The 24,742-nt window shown below is 49.8% G+C and overlaps 1 protein-coding gene across 9 annotated transcripts in view; it reads left to right on the forward strand.

Annotated features, from left to right (window-relative positions):
• Nucleotides 1-24,742, forward strand: part of ELAVL2 (ELAV like RNA binding protein 2) — a 558,243-nt gene that overhangs the window by 241,563 nt on the left and 291,938 nt on the right. For all 9 annotated transcript variants that reach the window (XM_085641341.1, XM_085641347.1, XM_085641342.1 and 6 more), the window contains one exon: nt 3,485-3,728. In XM_085641341.1, the coding sequence (XP_085497467.1) occupies nt 3,485-3,728 (244 nt within the window). The remainder of the gene's footprint in view (nt 1-3,484; nt 3,729-24,742) is intronic.

The following is a 24,742-nucleotide window of genomic DNA, read 5'->3' on the forward strand; positions in this document are numbered from 1 at the left end:
CTTCTTTTAAGGCATCCCTAACTTGCAGCAATTTATTAAAAAAATTAATTGATCAAAAGAAACATTTCATCCCATCATTGAAGTAAAGAAAATATTTTATGCATTATTCCATTAATTCTCATAACATTTGTGTGTGGCGTGGTTCTACGTGGTAGAATGGTGCGTTGTAACTCACAGGACACCAGGTCCCATCAGTCAACTGAGGATGTCATCGTTCTGAAGCTGTCAAAAAATCTGATAAAATCGGTAAACTTGTTGATTAGTGCTACAAAACGTCATATTATGCAGTAGCAGTTGCCACATAAAGAAAAGTTGTAACGCTATTTAAAATACCTTCATTCGTAAATTTTGCACAAAGATGTATCTTGTATTACTGATTGTTCACAAGATTTGCGTACATTTCCCCTTGAAGCAGACTCTTGAACGTTGTTTGTGTCACAGTGATGGCTACTTTTTGTTTTTCTTCTTCAGAGGATGCACCAGCTTTCCTACCCGCTGGTCTGAGCATGTATGTTTCCATAGGCAACTGCAGTGTTCTTATCCTGTATAAGTAAAGCTTATTTTCTGCTCAATTCAGTGGATGCATGTTAAGCATAATTTACATAATTGCAAATCAAATACAAGTTGGAATACACCCACACATCTAAATAGTAACCGCTCAAGCGTTCTGTTTCGTCTTGCATTAAGGCACTGCTCGGAGTTCTAGAAGTTTCACCACTAGAGGCAGCAGCGGCTTCTCCGTTAAGGCGGAGTTGCGTCACCCCAACTGCCAGCAGCCAAGAAAATGAAAAATACAATGATAAACCCTTGTTCATTATTGTTTTGTTTTTGCTCTCGGAGCCAAGGTTTGGTGGTGGGGCCAGGGGATGACCGGCTCGTTAAGGAATGGTTGCACTAATATTCAGTGTGCATGACTGGCTGACCAGCCATCTCAGGACGGCCAAACCGTCATGCGCACTAAAGCTCTCTCTAACACCTGGTTGGGGAGAGCAGGTACCGGCTCCCAGTCTAACTGGGAGCGCAAATGATAAGCATTCAGGCCAAATCCTGATGCTGCTTTGAGCAGAGTGAAAGCAGCATCAGGATTGGCCGTAGTGGACTCTGGAAGCCTGTGCCTGCAGGGAGAGGAGCGTTATATGGCTATGCGGCTGGTAAGTGTTTTTTCTTTTCATTCTCCCCTCGCCACTCTATCGACACTGGCTGCTACTGACTAGTGGTAAGGCTACTTACTAGAGATTAGAATAGCCCAAAAACACTATTACTGACACTTGCCATCTCAGTTGTCCACACACAAAATGGAACTGGATGGATGGCCTCCAATTCAAATGGAGAAAGAGATATGTTTAGAAAATGTGATATTGGAGGAAGTATTTACATAAACACCAAGAGTTATCAGCAAGATATGCTTGGTTCAATTTAACATTCTCCATAGTGTACTACACTACGGTTCATCTGTGGATTCTTGGATTAACTCATGATAAAATATTCTTATGAGCGGTGCTTAATTTGAGCCGGTGGTTTCCAGTGCTCTGCACAGCCACTTAATCGATTTCCGGAGCTCGGCACGAGCACTTAATTGTCAGCACTACACTTAAGATAGTCTGCCACATGGTGGCGCTGCTCCTCTAATTTAGAGATGGGCATAACCTTTTGCTTTGGGTACCTGGAATCTGAACTGTCGCACTTGCATGCGAGAGAAATGGTAATAGTTTTTGCAGTGATGACGGGGGCAATGGATGGTGCAAGCTGAAGTTTTCTCCTGGGCGGAGTCCTGGCACTTATTTTTACAAATTAAGCACTGCTTACGAGGCTATGGTCCAGAGGGTACTTTTATGTACACATTGTAGAGATGATTGATTAAAGAGGAATACTGCAAGTACTTTGGTAGGAAGCTGAAGGAGAATTTGCCGTTCCTCTAGCTAAGATACAGCACTGTTAAACAGCCCATCACCACCAGCCATTAAGGAGTGGCCCCACAATATGGACTGGTAGTGAGCAAGGAAGAATGCAGAGGGAGGGGCTGTCCGAAGTTATGTTTTTTAAAAACAATTGGAGGGCCGAGAGGAACATACATGATTTGCTTAAGTGAGCAGAGCAAGCTAGATTTAACTGCTTGTAAGTGTACACGTGGATTATACAAAAACTATTTTTTTAATGAACATAAATGAAAACCAATAAAATATTTATTTTGAAAAATTATCTTCACCCTATAAACTAGGAAATCCTTGCTCACGGTTCACTTACCTTTGTTTTTGTGTAACCACATGTACATTCCAAGATGGTATCCTAAATTTGGTAAACTTTATTCAAATATTGTAAAAGGTTAGCCAAAAATGGATTTTGTTTTCCCATTATAAACACTGAAAGACACAGTTGAAAAGAGTTATAAATATGGCTGAAATGCGGAATATCATGGCTATTCATCAGTTATGGTTAACAATGTACACCACTCTCGCAGTCAGCCATGTTCTTTTCTTTGTTTTTGTTTCATTGACAGATTTGTGTGTTGAACACGGTGAGCGATGTGATTTATGGGCTGTGCATGCCGATTGCTAACCATATCGAGTAAAGCTAGAACAGTTTTTTAGTAAAATTGCGCGTAGAAAGAAACTAAATGGCAAACTGTGTGTTAAGGTATTAGCGGTGTGCAAAATAGTTGGAGCTGTGCACCAGATTTCAAAATGCTACGCTATCAAAGTAAAAAGAAAAGAAAAAAGCCCCATAGGGAGCCTGTGTAGCAGTAGCAACGTTTCTGCTGTTGCATATGACCATGAGCTTGTTGCACTCCGGCCTCCTAAAGGTCTGGCGACCAGCACCCCTCCTTCACCAAAGCCCGAAGCCCTGGTGCAGGAGTTCTTGCATCAAGGAAAGCGCAGTGTGTAGCTCATTGGGTAGTTATTGTATTTAAAAAGTTAAAATTTGACCAGTCAGATCACCGAAATGCGTTGGTGTATTTTTTTGGCCACTGCCTTTCATCTCAATGGCCCACTCATGGTTTTTGGTGGCCCTCACGGATCAAAAATCTTGGAGTGACCTGTTTGGATCGCTTAAACTTTTTTTTTTTTTAAACCAACGTTTGGCCTGTTGGTGCGATAATCAGTTGTGCAGCCGTCACCATAAGAACTTCAGTTTAAATAAGGGCATTCTGGGAGAAAGCGGGGCTATTGAATCTCAACACCTTATTTTTTGTTGCCAGCCTCTGTTTTGTAATATCGGGAGTAGACCGCTGAGTGCCAGCATTCCAAGTGCTCCTAACATTTAAATAACTGTTTTTTGATTTCGACATTAGCCAAGTAAGGATAACTGACGAGATAACTAAAATGCTGCATTTCGTATTTAACAAGAGATTATCACCTTACTGTAAACTGCACTATAGGTGTTTGCTTCACTCACGCTTCTGCTAATGAGTTCTGGATGGTTTGCTAAAGTGGAATTGATTGTTTTTTGTACATCTATTCTGAGGTGTTTTTCTTTCATTCTTTAGCAGGTAATTGCTGCTATGGAAACACAGCTTTCCAATGGTCCAACTTGCAATAACACAACAAACGGTCCAAGTCCCATAAATAACAATTGCTCATCACCTGTTGATTCTGGAAACACAGAGGACAGCAAGACCAATTTAATAGTCAACTATCTTCCCCAGAACATGACGCAGGAAGAGCTGAAGAGTTTGTTTGGCAGCATAGGTGAAATTGAATCCTGCAAATTAGTGCGGGACAAAATTACAGGTATGTCATTTCTTAGCTGATGTTCTTGCTTTAATATTTTTAAATAACATTTCATATTGTGATTGAAATAAATTATTGTTTTACAATCTTGTGATACTTGTCAGTGATGTTTCGTTTACAACTTTCTACTGCGGCATTGTGTCATCATGTGTTAATTCTAAGTGGAGGTATCCCAAGTTATCCTTCACCAAGAGATTCTGCCCATAAAAAATGAATTGCAGTTACTAGAGAAAGATATTGTCCGAAGAGCCCCCTTTGTACTTTTGACCTCTTTGTCAACACGAGACCTAGAAACACAATTTTTCACTTTTTGTTTTAAAAGCACTTTCCTCCTTTGGACTGTTTGACATTCGATTTTTCTTCTATGGTTACCAAAGGTTTTTTTGCGGTGGCATAAATTCCCTATGCAGATGAGGCAATTTTTGTTCTGAGGGCTTTGGGACATGGTTTCTACATTTGTTTTGTACAGTGTCCAGGTGAAAAAAATGATTTTTTTACATTTGGTGAGGAGTCCTTTCAGGACGGAGATTAAATTGTGGCATTGATGTTTTTGGTTTGCAAACATTTTATATAAAAAAACTTGAAGAGAGCCAATCAGTATGCATTCCACATTAGGTGCAATTTCCTACGCCAGTTTTCCTGCCATTCTAAAGTCTATTTGGCTCCTAGTGTTTAGAGCTTAGGAAAGCTTTGGTGCCTTCTTTGTACCCACTACTGTGGATTGCATATGTTCTATGGTGTTTTTCTCGTTTGTTTTTTTTAGGTAATCACTGCTTTGGAACGCAGCTTTCTAATTGTCTGATTAGGAATAACGCAACAAATAATTATCTTTGATTCTCAAAAAGTGGAATATCTGAAAATGAGGGCTCCCTGGAACATATTATGAGCTTTTGTTTGAGAACTTTCACAAAAGATTCCCAAACAAGGTAAACATTTTGTATAGCTTTTTTCAATTTAAATTTAAAAATGTGGCCCAATTTGGGCATACATTTGGCTGAAAATGAGTTTTTAGAAAAACAAAATTGAGGAAAATGTATCTCCCAGACATATACTACATATGTTATTACACACTCTTAGCTTAACAAACGATGCAATTTTATTTGCATAAAAGAAAAATTTACATTTTAGAATTTAAAACATAGATAACTTTAAAGACCTTCATAGCTCTTTCCACGTAACCATTAAAGTGGATAAAATTGTGTGGTGCCTAAATACACACATTCTAGAGAGAGGAGAGCCTGGAAAGAAATGCACCTTATTGCAGCTGAATAAAAGGATAAGAGAATGAGCCTATATGTCTCAAACACGGTATCCTCTAGAGACCTGCAAGTCTCATTGTTCAGGTAGCACTTTGAAAGGGCCCTGTCCATAAAAGCAGGTGTATTGCCTAGAGTCAAACTCTGTAGTGGCTCAAAACTTCATGGAATTACTGGTCCACCATATCTGGACTCCTCCTCCCATCCTGTCATATTAGCTAAACTGCTCATAGGCGGTTGCATACAAATACTGATTTGGGGTGCAGTGTATTCGTCAAAGGGCTGCCCATCACCTCAAATGTATATTGAGTGGGTCTAGCTGTCTCGCAGAAATATTATGCATAGAAATTAACTTGAGAATGGGCAGTCAGCCGATGTGCACTATGCTCCATGTAGGGCATTTGAATATAATTGCACTAGGTTTAAAACAATACCTCCCAAACATTTTAGAAACCAGAGACAATGTTTAAAACAAACTTTCACAACCCACTTAGCTTTAATGGGCACGAGGCGGGCGTTTTTTTTAATGTTACTCAAACTTTTTCTAATGCACTGTCATTTACAGAGCACTTTTCCCATTGAAATGGCCACTGAATTTGGATGGACATATATCTGAAAGAGACCATTAGTTATGAGTTCCTCACCTTAGAATTGCCCCCAAGCATCAGACTGCATCCGGAAATATTTTTCCTCAGCAGTAACCCTGCGCATCGGTAGGTGGCGTCGGTGGACTCGGTTGGGGGTTCTAGGCCTTCAATGCGGCAGCTTCAGCTCTGGTACCGCAGGACCCTCAGGGCTCCAAGCCTGGATCCGTATTGGTGCCATTTGACCTTGTGACACCTCCTCCAGCTCCGAATCCATTGGCGACACCTCCGCCCCCTCCGACGCCAGTTGTGTCCCTTACCCACGGCGACCCCAGCCTCCCCCTCGATATGTACACGGAGCCGGGCCGACATTGGGACCGGCGTCGACCGGGATTTGTGTATCCCAGTTCTCCCCTGGTGTTCCCTATCGTCCTGAGTGCCTACCAGAGGAGGGTGAGGAGGACTGGGAGGACCTGTGGACCCTTTGGCAGACAAGTTGGAAGAACCGGACTGGAGAGAGGAGTTACTTGAGGCCATTGGTCTGGACACTTCTCCAGACCTTGGCATGCTTTCTTCCCCTACCGTGGCTACAGAGGAGGGTGCATCATACGCATTGGTGTTGCGTAGGGCCACCGAGGCCTGCTTCCTATGGTGGCGGTTAGGAATAACCTCCTGACCGAGGTGCTTCAACCGGCAGCGGCCTCTTAGAGCCCCTGCTGCTGTTTAATGAGGCCCTCACTGACATACTTTTGAGCACTTAGGATGATTGCCCGATGCCACTACCCGGCTCGGGCGACCCCATTTTCCTCTCCGAACACCCCTTCCCTGAGAGCTTGGTGGTCCAAGCCTCGACATTAAAGGGCGCATTCCCTACTGCACCACCTGATAGGGAATCCAAGAAGCTGGACCCCCTTGGGAAGTTGTTGTAACGCCCTGAACGTCTCAGGATCGTTTAACAGACACGACAATGAGGACGCAACCACTTGTGAAGGGTTAGTTCTTTTAATGAAGGCAAATAAAATACAAAGAACAAACAAAGGTTATAGCCACTGGAATCCTCCAGGCTAAGTACGTTACCAGCCCACAGCACGGATGGTCCTAACCGTCCTCTGCATATACGCCGATCCCGGCGTATGCCAGCAGAGGGCAGAAATGAAATGGCCGACAATGCCAATCGGTAGGCTGTGAGGGGCACGAAGAGTGTTGGGGAGAATCGAGGAGTCAGGGAAACACCCAGCCGGGGTCTCTACCTGAAGGGAGCAGCCGCTCAACCTCTTCCTCAGACTGCACCGGGACGCGGAGTCACCTCCTGGTGATGCGTCACCGATACCCCAATCACAAGCAAGAAGACTGAACCGAGAGCAGCCGCTCGATCGATCCTGTGGACTTCCGAGTCTGTAACGCGGCAAACACCTCCTGGTGTGCGTTACAGCTGGCAGTCCCTGTGTCTCTGGTCGGGCTGGGAGTTACGACTCCAACCAGCAAAAGCGCCACTGCGCTTGGACTCAGCCGAGTCAAAAAGCGAAGCTCAATGGTTGACCGGTAGAGCTTCCGGGTCCTTTACAGGTGACGATGGGGCAAGACACGGCCCAGGGAGTAACGACTCGACCTACCTCCGTTCTTGCCTTACTGGAGCACCACTCCGGAACACTGCTCTTCACGAAGCAGGTACGTCGGTGTAAACACTATATCCGACAGCCTTGTACCTCCCGGTTCCTCCCTTTATAGGGCGTGTTTTCCTTGAGTTATGTAACAGCTCTCCTGTTTACATAAGGGCGTGTTTCCCTTGAGTTATGTAACAGCTCTCCTGTTTACATAAGGGCTTGTTTCCCTTGAGTTATGTAACAGCTCTCCTGTTTACATAAGGGCGTGTTTCCCTTGAGTTATGTAACAGCTCTCCTGTTTACATAAGGGCGTGTTTCCCTTGTATGACAGGAATTCTTGACAGTACATCCTCCCTCTCAGCGGCTCCCCACGGGTCCAGCGCTGGCAGGAAAACGCCGATGGAACAAGGAGACCAAGCGCGGAGCATGAACCCCTTCAGCCGGTTCCCATGAATGCTCCTCCGGGCCATAGCCTTTCCACGCAACCAGGTACCACAGCTTCCCCCTGCGCCATTTGGACGCCCGTATGCCCGACACTTCATACTCCACCTCCGACTCCACGCATACCGGCCTAGGTGTCCCAGACGGCTTGGAGGGTGCTGGTTTGAGCAATGATACATGAAAGACAGGGTGTATCCGCAATGACTGGGGCAAGCACACCTTCACGTTCACGGGACCCATACACTTGGTAATTCGATAGGGGCCCATGTACTTGGGATGGAACACACTGTTCTTTCGAAACCTCATGTTTCTTGTGGATATCCAGACGTAGTCTCCAGTGCGGTACAGTGGCCCGGGCCTTCTCTTCCTATCTGCCGCAGCCTTGTATCTTCTCTTGGCCTCTATTAGGACAGCCCTTGAGCGCATCAACGTGTCTTTTATGTGTGCCACCCTGTCCGCTGTGGCGGGAATCCTGTCCTCTCTGAACGGATGTAGAAATGGCAAGAACCTGGGATGTTGGCCATAGTTGCTATAGAACGGAGATGACTGTGTGGAGCTGTGAGTGGCGTTGTTATAGGCTATCTCTGCAACCCATAGCAAGTCGACCCATTCTTCCCTGCCCTGGTCCACAAAACATCGCAGATACTGTTTGAGCGTTTGGTTCAGGCGCTCGGTTTGGCCGTCCGTTTGAGGGTGGTAGCTGGTGGACAGGGCGGTCTTAACATGCAGCGCAGTGCACCAAGTCTTCCAGAATTGGGCAGTAAACTGCGACCCCCGGTCCGACACGATCACCCCAGGTAATCCATGCAGTCGTACCACATTCTTTAGGAGTAGTGACGCCAATTCCCCGGCCGTAGGGACTCTCTTGCAGGGGATGAAGTGCCCCATTTTCGTCAAGTAATCCACCACCACCAGTATTGCCGTCATCCCCTGGTCTACCGGTAGGCCCACCACGAAGTCCAGTGATATGCTATCCCATGGTCTATCCGGGGTCGGAAGTGGATGTAAGAGCCCTTGGGTTCGGCCATGGTCGGCCTTCATGGTAGCACACGTAGGACACTCCTGTCCCCACCTCCTGACATCCACTCTCATGGTTGGCCACCAGAAATGCCGTCCCATGCTAGCCACCGTTTTTTCAAAGCCCAAATGACCTGCGCATGGAGAGTCATGGCACCAGATGAATGCTTGTTTCCTTAGCCTAGGCGTGGGTATCAATAGGCACCTGCCCTTCAGGGGTATCCCGTCCTTCAGCTGCCATTCTCTGTGACTGAGGAGCCACCTCCGCCACGCGAATGACCTGATCCCTCTCTTTATTCCCCTCAGGAAAGTATCCGGTTGGATAACCCCCAATACCATCCTCGGGGAAATGATGGAACGCTCGGTTGCAGGCAATGGTTCCTTAACTGCAGATTGACGGGACAGGGCGTCCGCCTTCCGGTTTTCCGTCCCCGGCCGATATGTGATGCGGAAGTTGAACCCCGCAAAGAAGATCATCCACCGCAGCTGCCTGGGAGAAAGGTGTCTAGTGGCCGTCATGAACTGTAGGTTCCGATGGTCCGTGTACACCGATACCACATGTCTTGCCCCCATCAACCAATGCCTCCATTCGGTGAAGGCGTCCTTGATTGCGAGAAGCTCCTTCTCCGCAATATGGTAGTTGCGTTCGGCGTCGTTGAGTTTGCGGGACATGTACGCAACGGGATGAAGCACCCCTGTGTCGTGGTTGCGTTGGGACAAGATAGCCCCCAGCGCCACATCCGACGCGTCCGCTTCCACCACGTAGGGGAGATCTGGATCGGGGTGAGCCAACACCGGCGCCTTACCAAAGGCGCTTTTCAGGGCCTCAAAGGCTTTGTTCGCTTCAGGGGACCAGACAAACACCTTGGACTTCCTCAGTAGCTGTGTGATTGGGGCCACCACTCCTGAAAATCCATCTATAAACCGCCTGTAAAAGTTGGCGAAGCCAATGAAACTTTGGACGTCCTTCACGCTTTGGGGCACCGGCCATTCTTTCACCGCCTTGATCTTTCGTTCTGCCATCTCCTGTCCCTCTGGACTCAGCATCACTCCGAGGAATTCCACGGATGTGACGTGGAAGTCACACTTGCTGAGTTTACAAAACAGCATGTTTTCCCTCAGCTTTTGGAGCACAGCTTTGACGTGGTGTACGTGCTCCTCCACACTGGACGAATAGATGAGGATGTCGTCGATATATACGACCACGTAGATATCCAACTCCTCTCTGAATACCTCATTCAAAAAGTACTGAAAGGCTGCCGGGGCGTTGCACAGACCGAACGGCATGACGAGGTACTCAAAAAGGCCGAACCTGGTCTTAAAGTCGGTCTTCCACTCGTCTCCGTCCCTCATGCGCACCAGATGGTATGCCCCTTTCAAATCCAACTTGGTGTAGATACGAGCTTTCTTGACCTGTTCCAGAAGTACACTGATGAGAGGCAAGGGGTACCGATTTTTTATGGTTATCGCATTCAATGCCCTAAAGTCCACACAGGCTCTCAGCTCCCCATTAGCCTTCGGGATGAAGAAGAGTGGCGAGGCGGCCGGAGACTTGGACGGGCGGATGAATCCTAGCTTGAGGAGTTTATCCAGGTACCCCCGGAGATGCACGTTTTCAGGCTCCGTCAGGGCATACAGCCTGCCGCTGGGAACGCTGGCCCCTGGCACCAGGTCGATCTGGCAGTCAAACTGTCTATGTGGTGGTAGCACTTCCGCCTTCACCTCATCAAATACATCCTCAAAACTGTGATAAGCCTGGGGGAGAGCCACATCTTTTTCTGCCGCTGTAGCCACCGTCTGACTCCCGCTCTCATCTGCGTCAAGGGATTCCGTTCTTATTCCACAATGCAGGATGCAATACGGTGACGTCATTTCGATGCGATGTGTTGGCCAATCCACAAAGGGGTTGTGTTTCTGTAGCCACGGCAATCCCAATATGACGCCATATTGGGGCGCTCGGATGATGTTAAAATCGATTTGTTCCAAATGGTTCCTCCCATATCTCATCGGAAGGACCCCCGTGTGCTGTCCGATGGGCCCCGTCACCAATCGCCTTCCGTCTACCGCATAGACGTCTTCGGGTACTGCTTTGGGAAGAAGCACTAGCCCTAGCCTGCATGCCTCGTTGTGGTCCATAAACATGCCAGTGGCCCCTGAATCCACCATGGCCACAACGGGTATCCACTGGTCATGCACTCCCACGTGCACCGTGATAAACAGGTGTCGTTGTCCCTTAGTGACCGAGTTGGAAAGTGAAGGGATGGATGAGTGACTCCGAGATGCCCCTTCTCTGGTCTTGGAGTCCTCTAGTTTTCCGCCGGTATGTCCACCACGGCTGTTACCGACCGGTTGGCCCGATAACGTGACGTCTTCGGTTTGGCAGGGCATTCACGTACGTAGTGGCCTTTTTTGCCACAATATAGGCACAATCCTTGTTTACGGCGTGACTCTTTCTCCGTGGCTGTGAGGCTCGCTCGTATTGCGCTGATGTCCATGGGTTCTCCCTTGTATGCGGTGGAAGTTTCAGGACTTCCCACCGTCACATAGGATGGAAGGGATTTTCCTTTTCTCCCATGATCCCCCTTTCTTTCACTTAGCCTATGTTCCAGCCGTAATACCAGGTTGATAAGGCCCTCACATGTCTTGGGTTGAGGGTCAATATGAGCCACGGCGTCCTTGAGCTCATTGCACAGCCCTTGATGGAAGAGCGCCGTCTGTTTAGCAACAGGCCACTTGGTTTCCGCAACCAGCCTTCGGAACGCGTTGAGATACTGCACCAGGTCGTTGGATCCCTGTCTCAACTCAAGCATTTCACGGTCCGCCGTGTACGAGTCAGCCCTTCTGTCGAATACCTTCAGGAATTCCTCGCGAAAAGCACCCCAATCACATAAGAGGGGGTCGTCCCTGCTCACCAGAGGTACGGCCCATTGTGCCGCGTTTCCAGCCAAATAGGATATAAGGAAAGCCACACGAGCCTGACTCGTGGGGAACGCCTTTGGTTTGCACGATAAATGTAGCGCCACTTGTGTGAGGAATACCTGCACTGTGTTAGGATCCCCACTGTACCTCTCTGGTGTTGCCAAGGGGATGGCTACCGGCATTTCCACTACTACCGCAGGGGTCTGGTTCGTGAGGGAGGTGCTGGGCGTGAGCGGGTCCAATTGGATAGCATCCAGTCTGGCTTTTACATCGGCTGTTTCTTGCCTAGAGGCAGCCACTTCAACTTGCATGGCCGCTAAAGCAGCCAGCACATCATCAAGTGTTGCCATGTCTGTTATCGACCGGGAGACAGTTAGTGTTATTAAGGTCGGATATTTTGTAACGCCCTGAACGTCTCAGGATCGTTTAACAGACACGACAATGAGGACGCAACCACTTGTGAAGGGTTAGTTCTTTTAATGAAGGCAAATAAAATACAAAGAACAAACAAAGGTTATAGCCACTGGAATCCTCCAGGCTAAGTACGTTACCAGCCCACAGCACGGATGGTCCTAACCGTCCTCTGCATATACGCCGATCCCGGCGTATGCCAACAGAGGGCAGAAATGAAATGGCCGACATTGCCAATCGGTAGGCTGTGAGGGGCACGAAGAGTGTTGGGGAGAATCGAGGAGTCAGGGAAACACCCAGCCGGGGTCTCTACCTGAAGGGAGCAGCCGCTCAACCTCTTCCTCAGACTGCACCGGGACGCGGAGTCACCTCCTGGTGATGCGTCACCGATACCCCAATCACAAGCAAGAAGACTGAACCGAGAGCAGCCGCTCGATCGATCCTGTGGACTTCCGAGTCTGTAACGCGGCAAACACCTCCTGGTGTGCGTTACAGCTGGCAGTCCCTGTGTCTCTGGTCGGGCTGGGAGTTACGACTCCAACCAGCAAAAGCGCCACTGCGCTTGGACTCAGCCGAGTCAAAAAGCGAAGCTCAATGGTTGACCGGTAGAGCTTCCGGGTCCTTCACAGGTGACGATGGGGCAAGACACGGCCCAGGGAGTAACGACTCGACCTACCTCCGTTCTTGCCTTACTGGAGCACCACTCCGGAACACTGCTCTTCACGAAGCAGGTACGTCGGTGTAAACACAATATCCGACAGCCTTGTACCTCCCGGTTCCTCCCTTTATAGGGCGTGTTTTCCTTGAGTTATGTAACAGCTCTCCTGTTTACATAAGGGCGTGTTTCCCTTGAGTTATGTAACAGCTCTCCTGTTTACATAAGGGCGTGTTTCCCTTGTATGACAGGAATTCTTGACAGTTGTTTTCTTCCTCCAGCTTAGATACTGCAGTTGATGAACACCGCATATCTCTTGGGCCTTTACTCCCACCCTGTGGGACACGTTCACGCAGGTGCTGCCGCAGTGCCCGGAGGAGGCCCGTGCCGTTCTCTCCTGTGCAGTTGCCGAAGGGAGAGAAGCAGCGAAGTTCAACGTCTGTAGCACTGAGACGCTACGCCTGGCTGAGGTCCACTGGCTTTTCGGGTGATGTTCAAGCTACCCTTGGGCATGCCCTTTGATGGCCATTGCCTTTTTGGCGACAAGGCAGACAACACTCTTGAGCGTTTTAAGGACTCCAGGGCTACGGGCAGATCCTTGGACCTTGATTCCACCTCTTGCAGTCTGCTTTTTGCCCCTTTTGTGGCTACGGAAGGGGTGCCCTGCCATGTTCCACCCAGCGCCACAGGCCTGCGCAAGCTGTCCAACCTCTGCGCAGCGGGGGATGTGGGACCCACAGTCATGGGTCTGGGAGCCAGCGGGCTGGCCAGTCCTCTAGCGCCCCCTCTGCAGCAGCCTCCAAGCCCTCCTAGTATGACATTTCAGGGCCACAATTCGCCAGTGGGCGGCAGGAAGGCAATTGCCTCCCCCACTGGCTCAACATCATGTCACACAGGTGGGGTTTTCAGATAGTCTGAAGGGGCTACTCCCTCCCCTTCGAGACTACCCCTCCATCCATGCTGCCTCAATTCCATCGCATGTCGGAGGATCACTTGGCCCTTCTCCACCGGGAAGTTACAGCTCTTTTGGCCAAGGGAGCCATCGAGCGAGTTCCTGCCCCAGAAGTAGGTTGTGGTGGTTGTTCCCACTACTTTCTGGTGCCCAAGAAGGACAAGGGCCTGCGTCCTATCTTGGATTTCAAGCACGTCAACTGCTTCCTCTGGAACACATTCAAAATGTTGACATTGGCTCAGGTCCTGTCTGCCCTTGACCCTGGAGATTGGATGGTAGCGTTGGACTTGCAGAATGCTTATTTTCACATCCCCGTCCTGCTGGCCCACAGGCGTTACCTACGGTTCACGGTAGGCCACAAGCACTTTCAGTTTACCGTGCTCCCCTTTGGCCTTAGCAGCGCCTCTCTGGTTTTCTCAAAAGTTATGGTGGTGGTCGCAGCTCATCTGCGCAGATCAGGGGTTCCAGTCTTCCCCAATCTTGACGACTGGCTGTTAAAGGCGTGCTCGCCCCAGGCTGTCGTCTACCACCCTCAGACTACAGCCGACCTCCTGCAGTCGCTGGGATTCACCATCTACGTGCCGAAGTCACACCAGATTCCCTCTGTGAAGCTCCTTTTCATCGGAGCGGTTCTGGACACACTGTAGTTTCAGGCTTATCCTCCGAGCAGCGAGTCTCGGATATTCGGGCTATGATTACGATCTTCCAGCCTTTATCCAGGGTTTCTGTCAGAATGACCCTGAGGCTACTGGGCCTCATGGCATCATGCTAGTGGACTATGTCAGGTGGTATATGCGAGCTCCGAAGTTCCAGTGGGACCTGAAGTTCCAGTGGGCACAGCATCAGGGGAATCTTTGCGATTGCGTCCAGATCTTGGAGGGCACAGCATACCAATTTCAGTGGTGGCTCACAAACCAGGATTGGGTCAACGGCAGGTTCCTCTCCCTTCCCCAGCCAGAGTTCACAGTGGTTACAGATGCATGACTTCTGGGGTGGGGCAGCCGCATGGGAGAGGCGGATATCAGAGGCCTCTGGTCTCCAGTGGAGTCCGGGCTCCACATCAACCTTCTGGAGCTTTGGGCGGTCCATCTTGCACTGAAGGCATCCCTTCCTTCTGTCAGAGGGAGAGTGGTGCAGGTGTTTACGGATAACACCACCGCCATGTGGTACTGCAACAAACCTGGCGGGGTGGGGTCGTGAACCCTGTCAGGAGGCACTTCGTCTCTGGAAGTGGCTGGAACATCAGGGCATGTCCCTGGTGGTTCAACATCTGGCAGGTTCTCTGAACGCCAGGATGGACGAACTCACCCACCGGTGCATGATGGATCACGAATGGCGTCTTTACTCAGATGGTGCAAGGTCTCTCTCAGCAGTGGGTAGAGCCTTGGTTAGATCTATTTGCCACCGAAGAGAACACGCAGTGTCAGCAGTTGTGCATGGAGATATTTCCAAGGCTGCACTCGCTAGGTGACGCTTTTCCTCACAAGTGGAGTTGCGGTCTTCTATATGCCTTTCCTCCTATACCATTTCTGCCCAGAGTGCTGAAGATCAAGCGCAGCCCGGCCCAAGTGATTCTTGTGGCTCTAGACTGGGCACGAAGAGTCTGGTATCCCGAGCTCTTGCACATGGCCATCGATCCTCAGATCAGACTGCCCTTTTGGGAGGATCGTCTGTCGCAGCAGCAGGGGACGGTATTCCCCCGAACCTGTCCAGCCTCCTCCTGCTTGTGTGGAGATTGAGCGGCGAAAATTGACGGCTTTTGACCGACCTTCCTCCCTCCCGAAATCTGTAACGTTTTCTTGGCAGCCAGGCGTCCCTCCACCAAAACGGTACGCCTGTAGATGGAACAAGTTTGTGGCATGGTGCGCAGAAAAGGCTGTGGATCCCCTTTCTGCCTCCCTTTCAGAGGTTCTCAACTTCATTCTTTCTTTGGCTCAGTAGGGCTCTGGTCTGGGCACTCTAAAAAGCTATCTTTCGGCCTTTCTTGGGCTTCCTGACCAGCCTTCTCTTTTCAAGTCCCCTATTGCAAATCGCTTCCTTAAGGGCATTACTCACTTCTATCCTCCAATTCCTTTCGTAATGCCCCAGAGGTCTTAAGTCACCTTATGTGCGATCCTTTCGGGCCGCTACATAATTGTCCTATCAAACGTCTGACAATTAAAACTGCCTTTCTGGTAGCCATCACCTCTGCCCGCAGGGTGAGGGAGCTTAAGGCTCTTTCCTCCAAACCTCCTTTCCTGGCTGTTCATCCGGACAAGGTTGTCCTTCACACTAGACCTTCCTTCCCAAAGTGGTTACCTCTTTCCATAAAGGACAGACCATCACTTTGCATACCTTCTTCCCGCCCCGCAACCTTCTTAAGAAGAGGGGCTCCACCGTCTGGATCCAAAATGTGCGCTTTCATTCTATCTGGATCGCACAAAACTATTTTGGGTGGATGACAAGCTTATTGTTGGCTATGTGGGCGCCAAGAAAGGTCAGGCCGTGCAAAAACAGACCATCTCTCGATGGTTTGTTTTTTGCATCAAACACTGCTATTCCTCAGGGAAGAAGGAACTTCCAATGGGGTTGCGCGCCCATGCCACCAGGGCGGCGGCAGCCACTACTGCTTTGGGACGTGGAGTCCCCCTCAGTGATATCTGCCAAGCAGCCACGTGGGCTTCATTGCACACGTTTACTAAACACTACTGCCTGGACAGCCAAGTCCGGAGAAACTGCTGCTTTAGCCATTCAGTTCTCCAGGTCTTTATGGTGTGAACTTGGTTTGCCCACCAACTTCCCGAGTTGGTATTGCTGGGTATCTATTCTAGGTTGAGAAATCCATAACTAATGGTCTCTTTCAGATGAACAAGTTACTTACCTTCGGTAACGATACATCTGTAAGAGACCTATATTAATTATGGAGTCCTCACCGTCCCACCCATCCTCCCTGTTCTGCGAACTGACTTCAAGGGTAAGGGACTCCCTTTCAGGGCCCTAGTTTTGTGCACCAGTGGTCAGTGTCTTGCATGGCTCTGCGCTTCTGGCGTGGAATGTTGTGTAAAGAACTTAAGTCAGCGCGCAGGGGCGGCGTCCAAATAGGTACCGCAACGTCATTCCAGTGAACACTACGCCAATGACTAACGCGGAATCGACCGGCGCCACCTACAGACGTCCGGGGTACTGCTGAGGAAAAAATTCTCCAGATCCAGTCTGACTCCTGTGGGTAATTCTAAGAGGAGGAATGCATAACTAATATATGTCTATTACAGATATATAGTTACCGAAGGTAAGTTTCTGTAGTAGGGGATCTCTGTGTATAGTCATAATCTAGTGAATAGTCCCGCCCATGTGCGTGGACCCCGGAGCAATAAAAAATAATCTCTAAAGGTGACAAATCATGCAGACCTGCATACACCTTTAAGAGAGAATTTAATTTAAAGACAGATAATGCAGCCTTTACTCAAAGGCTACACTGTCCAGTACTTCAACTAGAATTCCACCAACACCCACAAACAGCACTGCCTGTCCAGTTTTTCTCCACATAGGAAAAAACCCTGCCTCTACCAGCAAAAGCCTCTGGAATGATAGAGAGAAAGGAATGGACAGACAAGCCCCATAGGCTGCCATTATGTGGCTTAGAACAGGATACTGTGCCTTTAAGAAAACTTTCCAGATTTCCAGAACTTTCCCCAGTAACCCAGAATGCCCAGCAGGTCCCATTTACTTTCAGTTCTTTTTTCCGGCTCCTGCTAGCATGACCCTGGAGCATTGAGCTCTCCCCTTTTCAAGGGTTTTTTGGAGATTTTGGCAATTTTTTGTTACTTTTTGCTAGTGTTAGTAGCTGGTACTGTCAACATGCCTGGCTTGTTCGACAAGTGCCCGGAATGTGGTCGAAAGAAGGCTAGAACTGATCCACACGAGGTGTGTATAGGTTGCCTTCCCCAGTCCCACGTGCCTGAAAGCTGTACCATCTGCCACTCGTTCTCAGCCAGGACCCTGAGGGACAGAATGAAAATCAGGCTTCAAGTTCTGGAGGAGAGAAGACTGAAGGTATCAGGTGGGTCTGGAGGGGCTGATTTGGCCCATACTGAGGCCCCTGGGGGGCTCCCCAGGGGCAGGAAGACCAGTAAGCGCTCCCACTCCCCGTCGACGTCGAGGGCGTCGACTGCGACGTCGAGGAGGATGACCACCGTCTGTTCGCCGTCTCCCCAGGGCTCTGGGGAGAAGCGGCGTCGACGATCGCAGTCGAGGGACCTGAATAGGCCGCCGTCGACTACATCGGCGTCGTCGGCGACGACACCGTCTTCGGCCCCGTCCAGCGGTCGGCGTCGATCGGACCCGGCGTCGGCATTCGCCGTCGAGGGATCGCCGTTCGCCGTCGATGAAGAAGAGACAGTCGACGTCGCCGCAGATGAGATGGACGTCGAGGCGAAGGTCGCCGTCGAGGCGGAGGTCGCCGTCGAGGCGGAGGTCGCCGTCGAGGCGAAGGTCGCCGTCGAGGCGAAGGTCGCCGTCGAGGCGGAGGTCGCCGCCGAGGAAGAGAGAGTCAACGGAATCGGTGTACTCGGTGGTGTATACGCCTCCTCGGATGCCGCCGTCGCCGCCGACTCCACCTCCACCACCTCCACCAACGCCGCCTCCTCCACCGCCACCTCCACCACCGCCACCCCAGCCGCGGACGCTGCTTCCGCCGCCCCAGCCTCAGCCGCTGCCACGCACTCCTGTGGGACCGCCGCCGGTTCCCCCGCGGTCGGTTTCCCTTCCAAGGTACCTGACTCCGCCGCAGGGGACCTCAAAGCCACGATGCCCGCGGTCGCCTGGACCGGCTAGACCGGCGGACAGGCCGAAGCCGAAGAGGTCGCGCTCCCGCTCTCACAGGAGGAGAAGGTCACGGAGCCGTGGACGGTCCTCGTCGGACTCAAGATGACGCCGTAGGAGGTATAGGTCCAGGTCGCACACGCGCTCCTCGGACAGGGACCTTTCCCCGACGCTGTCGGACTCCCCGGGGACTAGGGTGTCTCCGGTGGACGACTTGGTCTCTTTCCAAGAGGTGCTGTTGCGAGGGGCTGCAAAGTTGGGTATCACGGTGACGGTTCCAACACCCACGACGTCCGTGATATTCGAGACGCTTTATAAGAAACACCTGTCTCGCCCCCTACTGCCTCTTGTACCAGGACTGGTGGAACCCACGTTGGAGCTGTTCCACACTCCCGCGACGACGAAGGCCGCTCCCTCCAGGCTCATGAAAAAGTATAGGGCCCCGGAGTCGGATCCTTCCTTTTTGAGAGTGGACCCGAAGCCGGATTCGGTGATCGTGACAGCGGCTAGAAAACAACATGCGACCGCCCCGTCATCCACGGTTCCGCCTGACAAAGAAAGCCGCTGGATGGATTCTGCGGGCAGGAAGGTGTGTGGGACCGCCGCCACCACCATGAAGGCGGCGAGTGCAGGGGCTTTGTTGGGCCGTTACGACCTGGCCCTGTGGGAGTCCCTGCAGCAATATGCGGATCTACTGCCACGGGACAAGAAGGAGGACTTCTTGGAGACAGTGCGCGAAGGCATGCTGGTTTCTAATCAAGTGATCAGCGCAGCGGCGGATGTGTCTTTATTGGCCGCCCACGCCTACTGTCATGGCGTCCACCAGCGGCGTCATTCGTGGTTGCGCCTGACGTCCCTCAAGCCAGAGGCGCAGCAACAAGTGGCCAACCTGCCCTTCTCGGGGGAAACCCTGTTCGGGAAGCATGCGGACGATGAGATGGCCCGCATGAAGGCGGAGGCGGAAACCCTGACGGCCGTCGGGTTGGAAAAGGCCGAAAAGAAGAAGCGCCCGTTCCAGAGGAGGTTCGGGTCTTCGGGCAGAGGGCGTGGGCAGGGCTCGGGACAGCAGCAGCAACAACAGCAGCAGTTCCGCAAGCACTTCCAGAAGCGCCAGAGGGGTAGAGGAGGCCAGCAGGCTACTACCACGACCAAGGGCCCGGCCGGGTCTCGGCCCTGAGCGGCTACTTCCCCCTCAACCGTTACCCACTCCAGTGGGGGGAAGCATTCCATTTTTTCCGGCAGAGTGGAGAAAAATTACTCCGGACAAGTGGGTGCTGAATATTGTTTGCAATGGATACAGTCTTCGGTTTACCAGCCCGCCTCCAGCGATTCCGCCGGTCAGCTCTCGATTCCAGCTGAGAGAGCTCCAGGCGGAGGCAGACATCTTGTTGAGAAAAAAGGCGGTAGAAGAGGTACCTCTGTCTCAAAGGGGAAGAGGTCTGTACTCTCGGTTCTTCCTCGTTCGCAAGAAGGACAAGAACAAGTTCAGGCCCATTCTGGATTTGCGACAGGCAAACAAATGGATTCGCAGAGAGAAGTTCCGCATGCTTTCGTTGCACCAGATTTACCCTCAGCTGCAACGGGGAGACTGGCTCTGTGCCATAGATCTACAGGATGCGTACTTCCATGTGCCCATAGCGAGGAAGCACAGGAAGTTCCTGCGATTCCAAGTCGGCGCCAATCACTATCAATACACAGTACTGCCATTCGGGCTAAAATCTGCGCCCAGGACCTTTTCGAAGTGCATGGCGGTGGTGGCGGCACACCTGCGGAGGAACAAGGTGTTTGTCTACCCGTATCTGGACGATTGGCTGATCAAGGCATCATCCTTCGCGGAAGCGCAAGAACACTTCCGATGGACGTGCGAGCTCTTGCACAAGCTGGGGTTACACGTCAACATGTCCAAGTCGGTCACGACTCCGGTCCAGTGCATACAGTACCTGGGGGCCTCCATCGATACGCAGTCAGCAAGCGTGTCTCCTTCGGAGGAGAGACGGTTATCACTCCTTCGGAAGGCTCAGGACCTCAGGACTGCTCCATCGACGACAGTGAGGAAGGTGTCTTCTCTACTGGGATCGATGGCCTCCTGTATCTTCCTCACGCTCGGCTACACATGAGACCACTGCAGGAGTGTTTGGAGGATCAGTGGGATCAGAGGACAGGCTCTTGGGACGACAAGATACGTCTGTCGCTGCATGCTCTTCAGTCTCTGAAGTGGTGGTGTTCGGCGGAAAACCTCCTCAAGGGGGTTCCCTTCCACAAGGACATTGCCACGACGAGTGTCGTGACGGATGCGTCTCTCCAGGGCTGGGGAGCGCATTCCGGGGACTTGCAGATTCAGGGAAAGTGGTCTGCTTTGGAATCGACGTACCACATCAATTTCCTGGAACTCAGATCTGTCTTCCTGGCACTGAAGGCCTTCCTTCCGTCCTTCCAGACCAACTCGCTGCTGATACAGACGGACAATACAACCACGATGTATTATCTCAACAAGCAGGGGGGGTCGAGATCGCGCACTCTGTCGCAGGAGGCGCAGGTGATCTGGCTGCTGGCCAGAGGACTGACTATTACGGCCACGCATCTGCCAGGAGTGCAGAATGCTCAGGCGGACGCCTTGAGCAGGCTGATTCAGGAAAACCACGAATGGGTCATAAACGACGAAGTACTAGGAGAAGTCTTCGCAAGGTGCGGGACTCCAGACGTAGATCTGTTCGCCACCGCCGAAAACAGCAAATGCCGAGACTTCGCATCCAGGTACTACCAGCGGGGGACGCTGGGGAATGCGCTATGGATCGATTGGTCGAACAGCTTTCTGTACGCTTTTCCACCCATTCCCCTGATTCCGGCAGTGCTCATCAAGCTGTCCCAGTCCAGGGCGCGGATGATCCTGATCGCCCCGGAGTGGCCCAGGCAGTGGTGGTTCACGGACCTGCTTCACCGGTCTCTCCTTCCTCACATGCGGTTGCCGTGCAGGCCGGACCTTCTCACGAAGTTTGGGGGGCAGATGGTGCACCCCAACCTCTCGTCTTTGAGTTTGGCGGCATGGCTCCTGAAATAGTGCAATATGGCCATCTGAATCTACCAGACGATTGTATGGACATACTGAAGGAGTCTAAGCGACCTTCCACTAGGACATCCTATGCTTACAAGTGGAAGAGGTTCTGTATCTGGTGTAAGTCCAAGAACTTTGATCCGACGACATGTAAGGAAGATGTCATCCTTCCGTACCTTTTACATTTGGCGCAGTCTGGCCTTAATTTCCATTCCATTAAGGTTCATCTGGCTGCTTTGACTGCTTACAGGAAATGCCCTTCACAGACTTCCTTCTTTCAGATCCCTGTGGTCAAGGATTTTTTGGAAGGCTTGAAGAAAGTGTTTCCTCCCGTCAGACTTCCCTCGCCTTCCTGGGACTTGAATGTGGTGCTGTCCAGACTGATGAAGGAGCCTTTTGAACCCATACACAAGGCTTCGTTGCAGCACCTATCCTGGAAGGCGGCGTTCCTAGTGGCCATTACATCGGCCCGCAGGGTGAGTGAACTTCGGGCTTCATGTTGTCAAGAACCTTATACTGTATTTCATGCTGCTAAGGTTGTGATGCGTACTCACCCTAAATTTCTTCCTAAGGTTATCTCTGACTTTCATGTCAACCAGACTATAACTTTACCTACGTTCTTTCAGAATCCCTCTTCGCCAGCGGAAAGGTCTCCATTCCCTAGATGTTCGGAGGGTGTTGAAATTTTATCTGGATAAGACCAAGGATATTCGTAGGTCTGACCAATTGTTTGTTAATTATGGCTCAGTCAGGACTGGTCTTGCGACCTCTAAGCAGTCCATTTCTCGGTGGATTGTGTCCTGCATACAATTGTGTTATCAAAATGCTAATAAGACCTTAGGGGGTAAACCTAAGGCTCATTCCACCAGGGGCAAAGCTGCCACGACGGCTTTGCTGCGTAATGTTCCGATTGCGGAAATCTGCAAGGCGGCCACTTGGAAGTCGGTCCATACCTTTGCTGCGCATTACTGTCTGGACTCGAAAGCCAGGGCAGATGCTCAGGTTGGGCAGGCTTCGCTGCGAAATTTGTTTGCACAGTAGTGGGTTTGTCTTGTTTGTTCTCCACCGCTGCTGTTGTGTGGGGATGGGCTTGCCATTCTATTCACTAGATTATGACTATACACAGAGATCCCCTACTACAGAAGGAGTAGTTTCTTTTCTGTAACTCCAGTTCTGTAGTAGGGGTATCTCTGTTATAGTCATAAGCGCCCGCTCTCCTCCCCGGTGGAGAGATATTTATTCATATGAAGAATGCTACAGGTCTGGCGTGCTGCGCCTTCAAAAAGAACTGAAAGTAAATGGGACCTGCTGGGCATTCTGGGATACTGGGGAAAGTTCTGGAAATCTGGAAAGTTTTCTTAAAGGCACAGTATCCTGTTCTAAGCCACATAATGGCAGCCTATGGGGCTTGTTTGTCCATTCCTTTCTCTCTATCATTCCAGAGGCTTTTGCTGGTAGAGACAGGGTTTTTTTCCTATGTGGAGAAAAACTGGACAGGCAGTGCTGTTTGTGGATGTTGGTGGAATTCTAGTTGAAGTACTGGACAGTGTAGCCTGTGGGTAAAGGCTGCATTATCTGTCTTTAAATTAAATTCTCTCTTAAAGGTGTATGCAGGTCTGCATGATTTGTCACCTTTAGAGATTATTTTTTATTGCTCCGGGGTCCACGCACATGGGCGGGACTATTCACTAGATTATGACTATAACAGAGATACCCCTACTACAGAACTGGAGTTACAGAAAAGAAACTACTCCAACTTGTTCTTTAGTGTAAAGATATATGGGGCACAAACTGTGTGGAAAAAACGGGTTTCACTGACAGTTGTATCATTTGTGTCACCAAGTAAAGTGTGATAATCCTATTAAAATCTTTAGGTCACCACATAATTACAAAGAAAGTTTTATATTAGCTTTCTTTACTGCTGATTATGTGCAGTTCATTTACAGGTGTTTGCATTTTATTGCAAAAAAAGTGCCTCCTACAGCTTTTTCTTTAACACTCCCTGTACCACATCAAAAGTGTTATTTAATTCGATACGCTTTTCTTTCTGACAGCTTAGTAAGAGGTGTTGTTAAACACCAATCCCTATGTTAAACATAAGCTGCAGTTTGTGAGAAGACATGGTGTATGATTTGATCTCTAGCTTTGAAGCCCAGCAAACGTGTTTGGATAAATACAGAATTTAAAGTCACCTTCATATATTGCATAGACTTTTCGACCTACAAGAAAAATTGTGCGGCCCTCTGTTTGGAAAACAGTCGTTTAGACAGTTTGTTTTGCAAGGAATGTAATGAACAAAAAAGGGTGTTATTGTTACTGCCTTAAATAGTAGAAGTAAATACAGGATTATATAAATGTATGAACCATGGTTTCCTCAACCACCTTGTACTGAAATTGTTTGTTGCCATCTGCAAGTCTACCCTGATCGCCTGTGTAAGTTCTTGCATGAACCTGTAATGGACCCATACATAGCGTTAACTGAAAATATTGGCGTTCATACCGCACTTTCCAGGTGCTGATCTGGCCATACAAGATAACAGATTGTAATTGTAGAAACATTAAATATTGGGTGAGAGGGATGTTGAACTGCCTTTGGAGCATGTTGTGCAAATAAATGGGCATTTTCCAAAACTTGACCAAGTGTACGCACTCCTCGCCATTCCCTTTGATGTGCAATAGTATCCTTAAACTGTCTGAGAGGAGCAAATTGTGCCAAGGAAAGGAATAAAAACCAAGGGATGACCTAGAATGCTATTTTAAGGTGCACCGCTCACTTCTTGTGCAAACTAAAGCTACTTAAGTTCTACATTAAGCTTTTCTTCATGCAGTTTTTATTTGCTTTTCTTGTCCGTTGACCTCTTGCGAGTTGTCTATTCTAGCATGAGATTCTTCCTCTAAAAAGAGCTTTCTTCCCAGCCATCTGTAGCACCACCTCCAGTCTACTCTTTCTATACTGTGGATTATTATTGAAGGGAACTGCCATCTTTTACTAAGCACTCAAGAGTAAATAAACGTTGTTTTTACACACAGTGCTTTGAGTTATGGGTTTGGGCCATTACCACTTGCTCCACCATTGTCAGGCAAGTTCTTCCAAACCTTTAGGACTTAAGACAATTAAGCAATCTTTTGATAATTATTGCTCCGGAACCACTGGAGCCAGATACTACTTAAAGCTCATTGATTTGCTAAACACCTCTTTATAGGGCTTTCAGTTCCAGGCTGTAGCAAGGTCTAGTAGCTGGAACTTGACCTTTTATGGGGGATGTGGTATAGGTTACCTAGTTCTGCTAGCACTTGTATGACTAAATATATTGTTAAGCAGT

This window comes from Triturus cristatus, chromosome 2_2 (genome assembly GCF_964204655.1).
Source record: "Triturus cristatus chromosome 2_2, aTriCri1.1, whole genome shotgun sequence".
Taxonomy (NCBI): domain Eukaryota; kingdom Metazoa; phylum Chordata; class Amphibia; order Caudata; family Salamandridae; genus Triturus; species Triturus cristatus.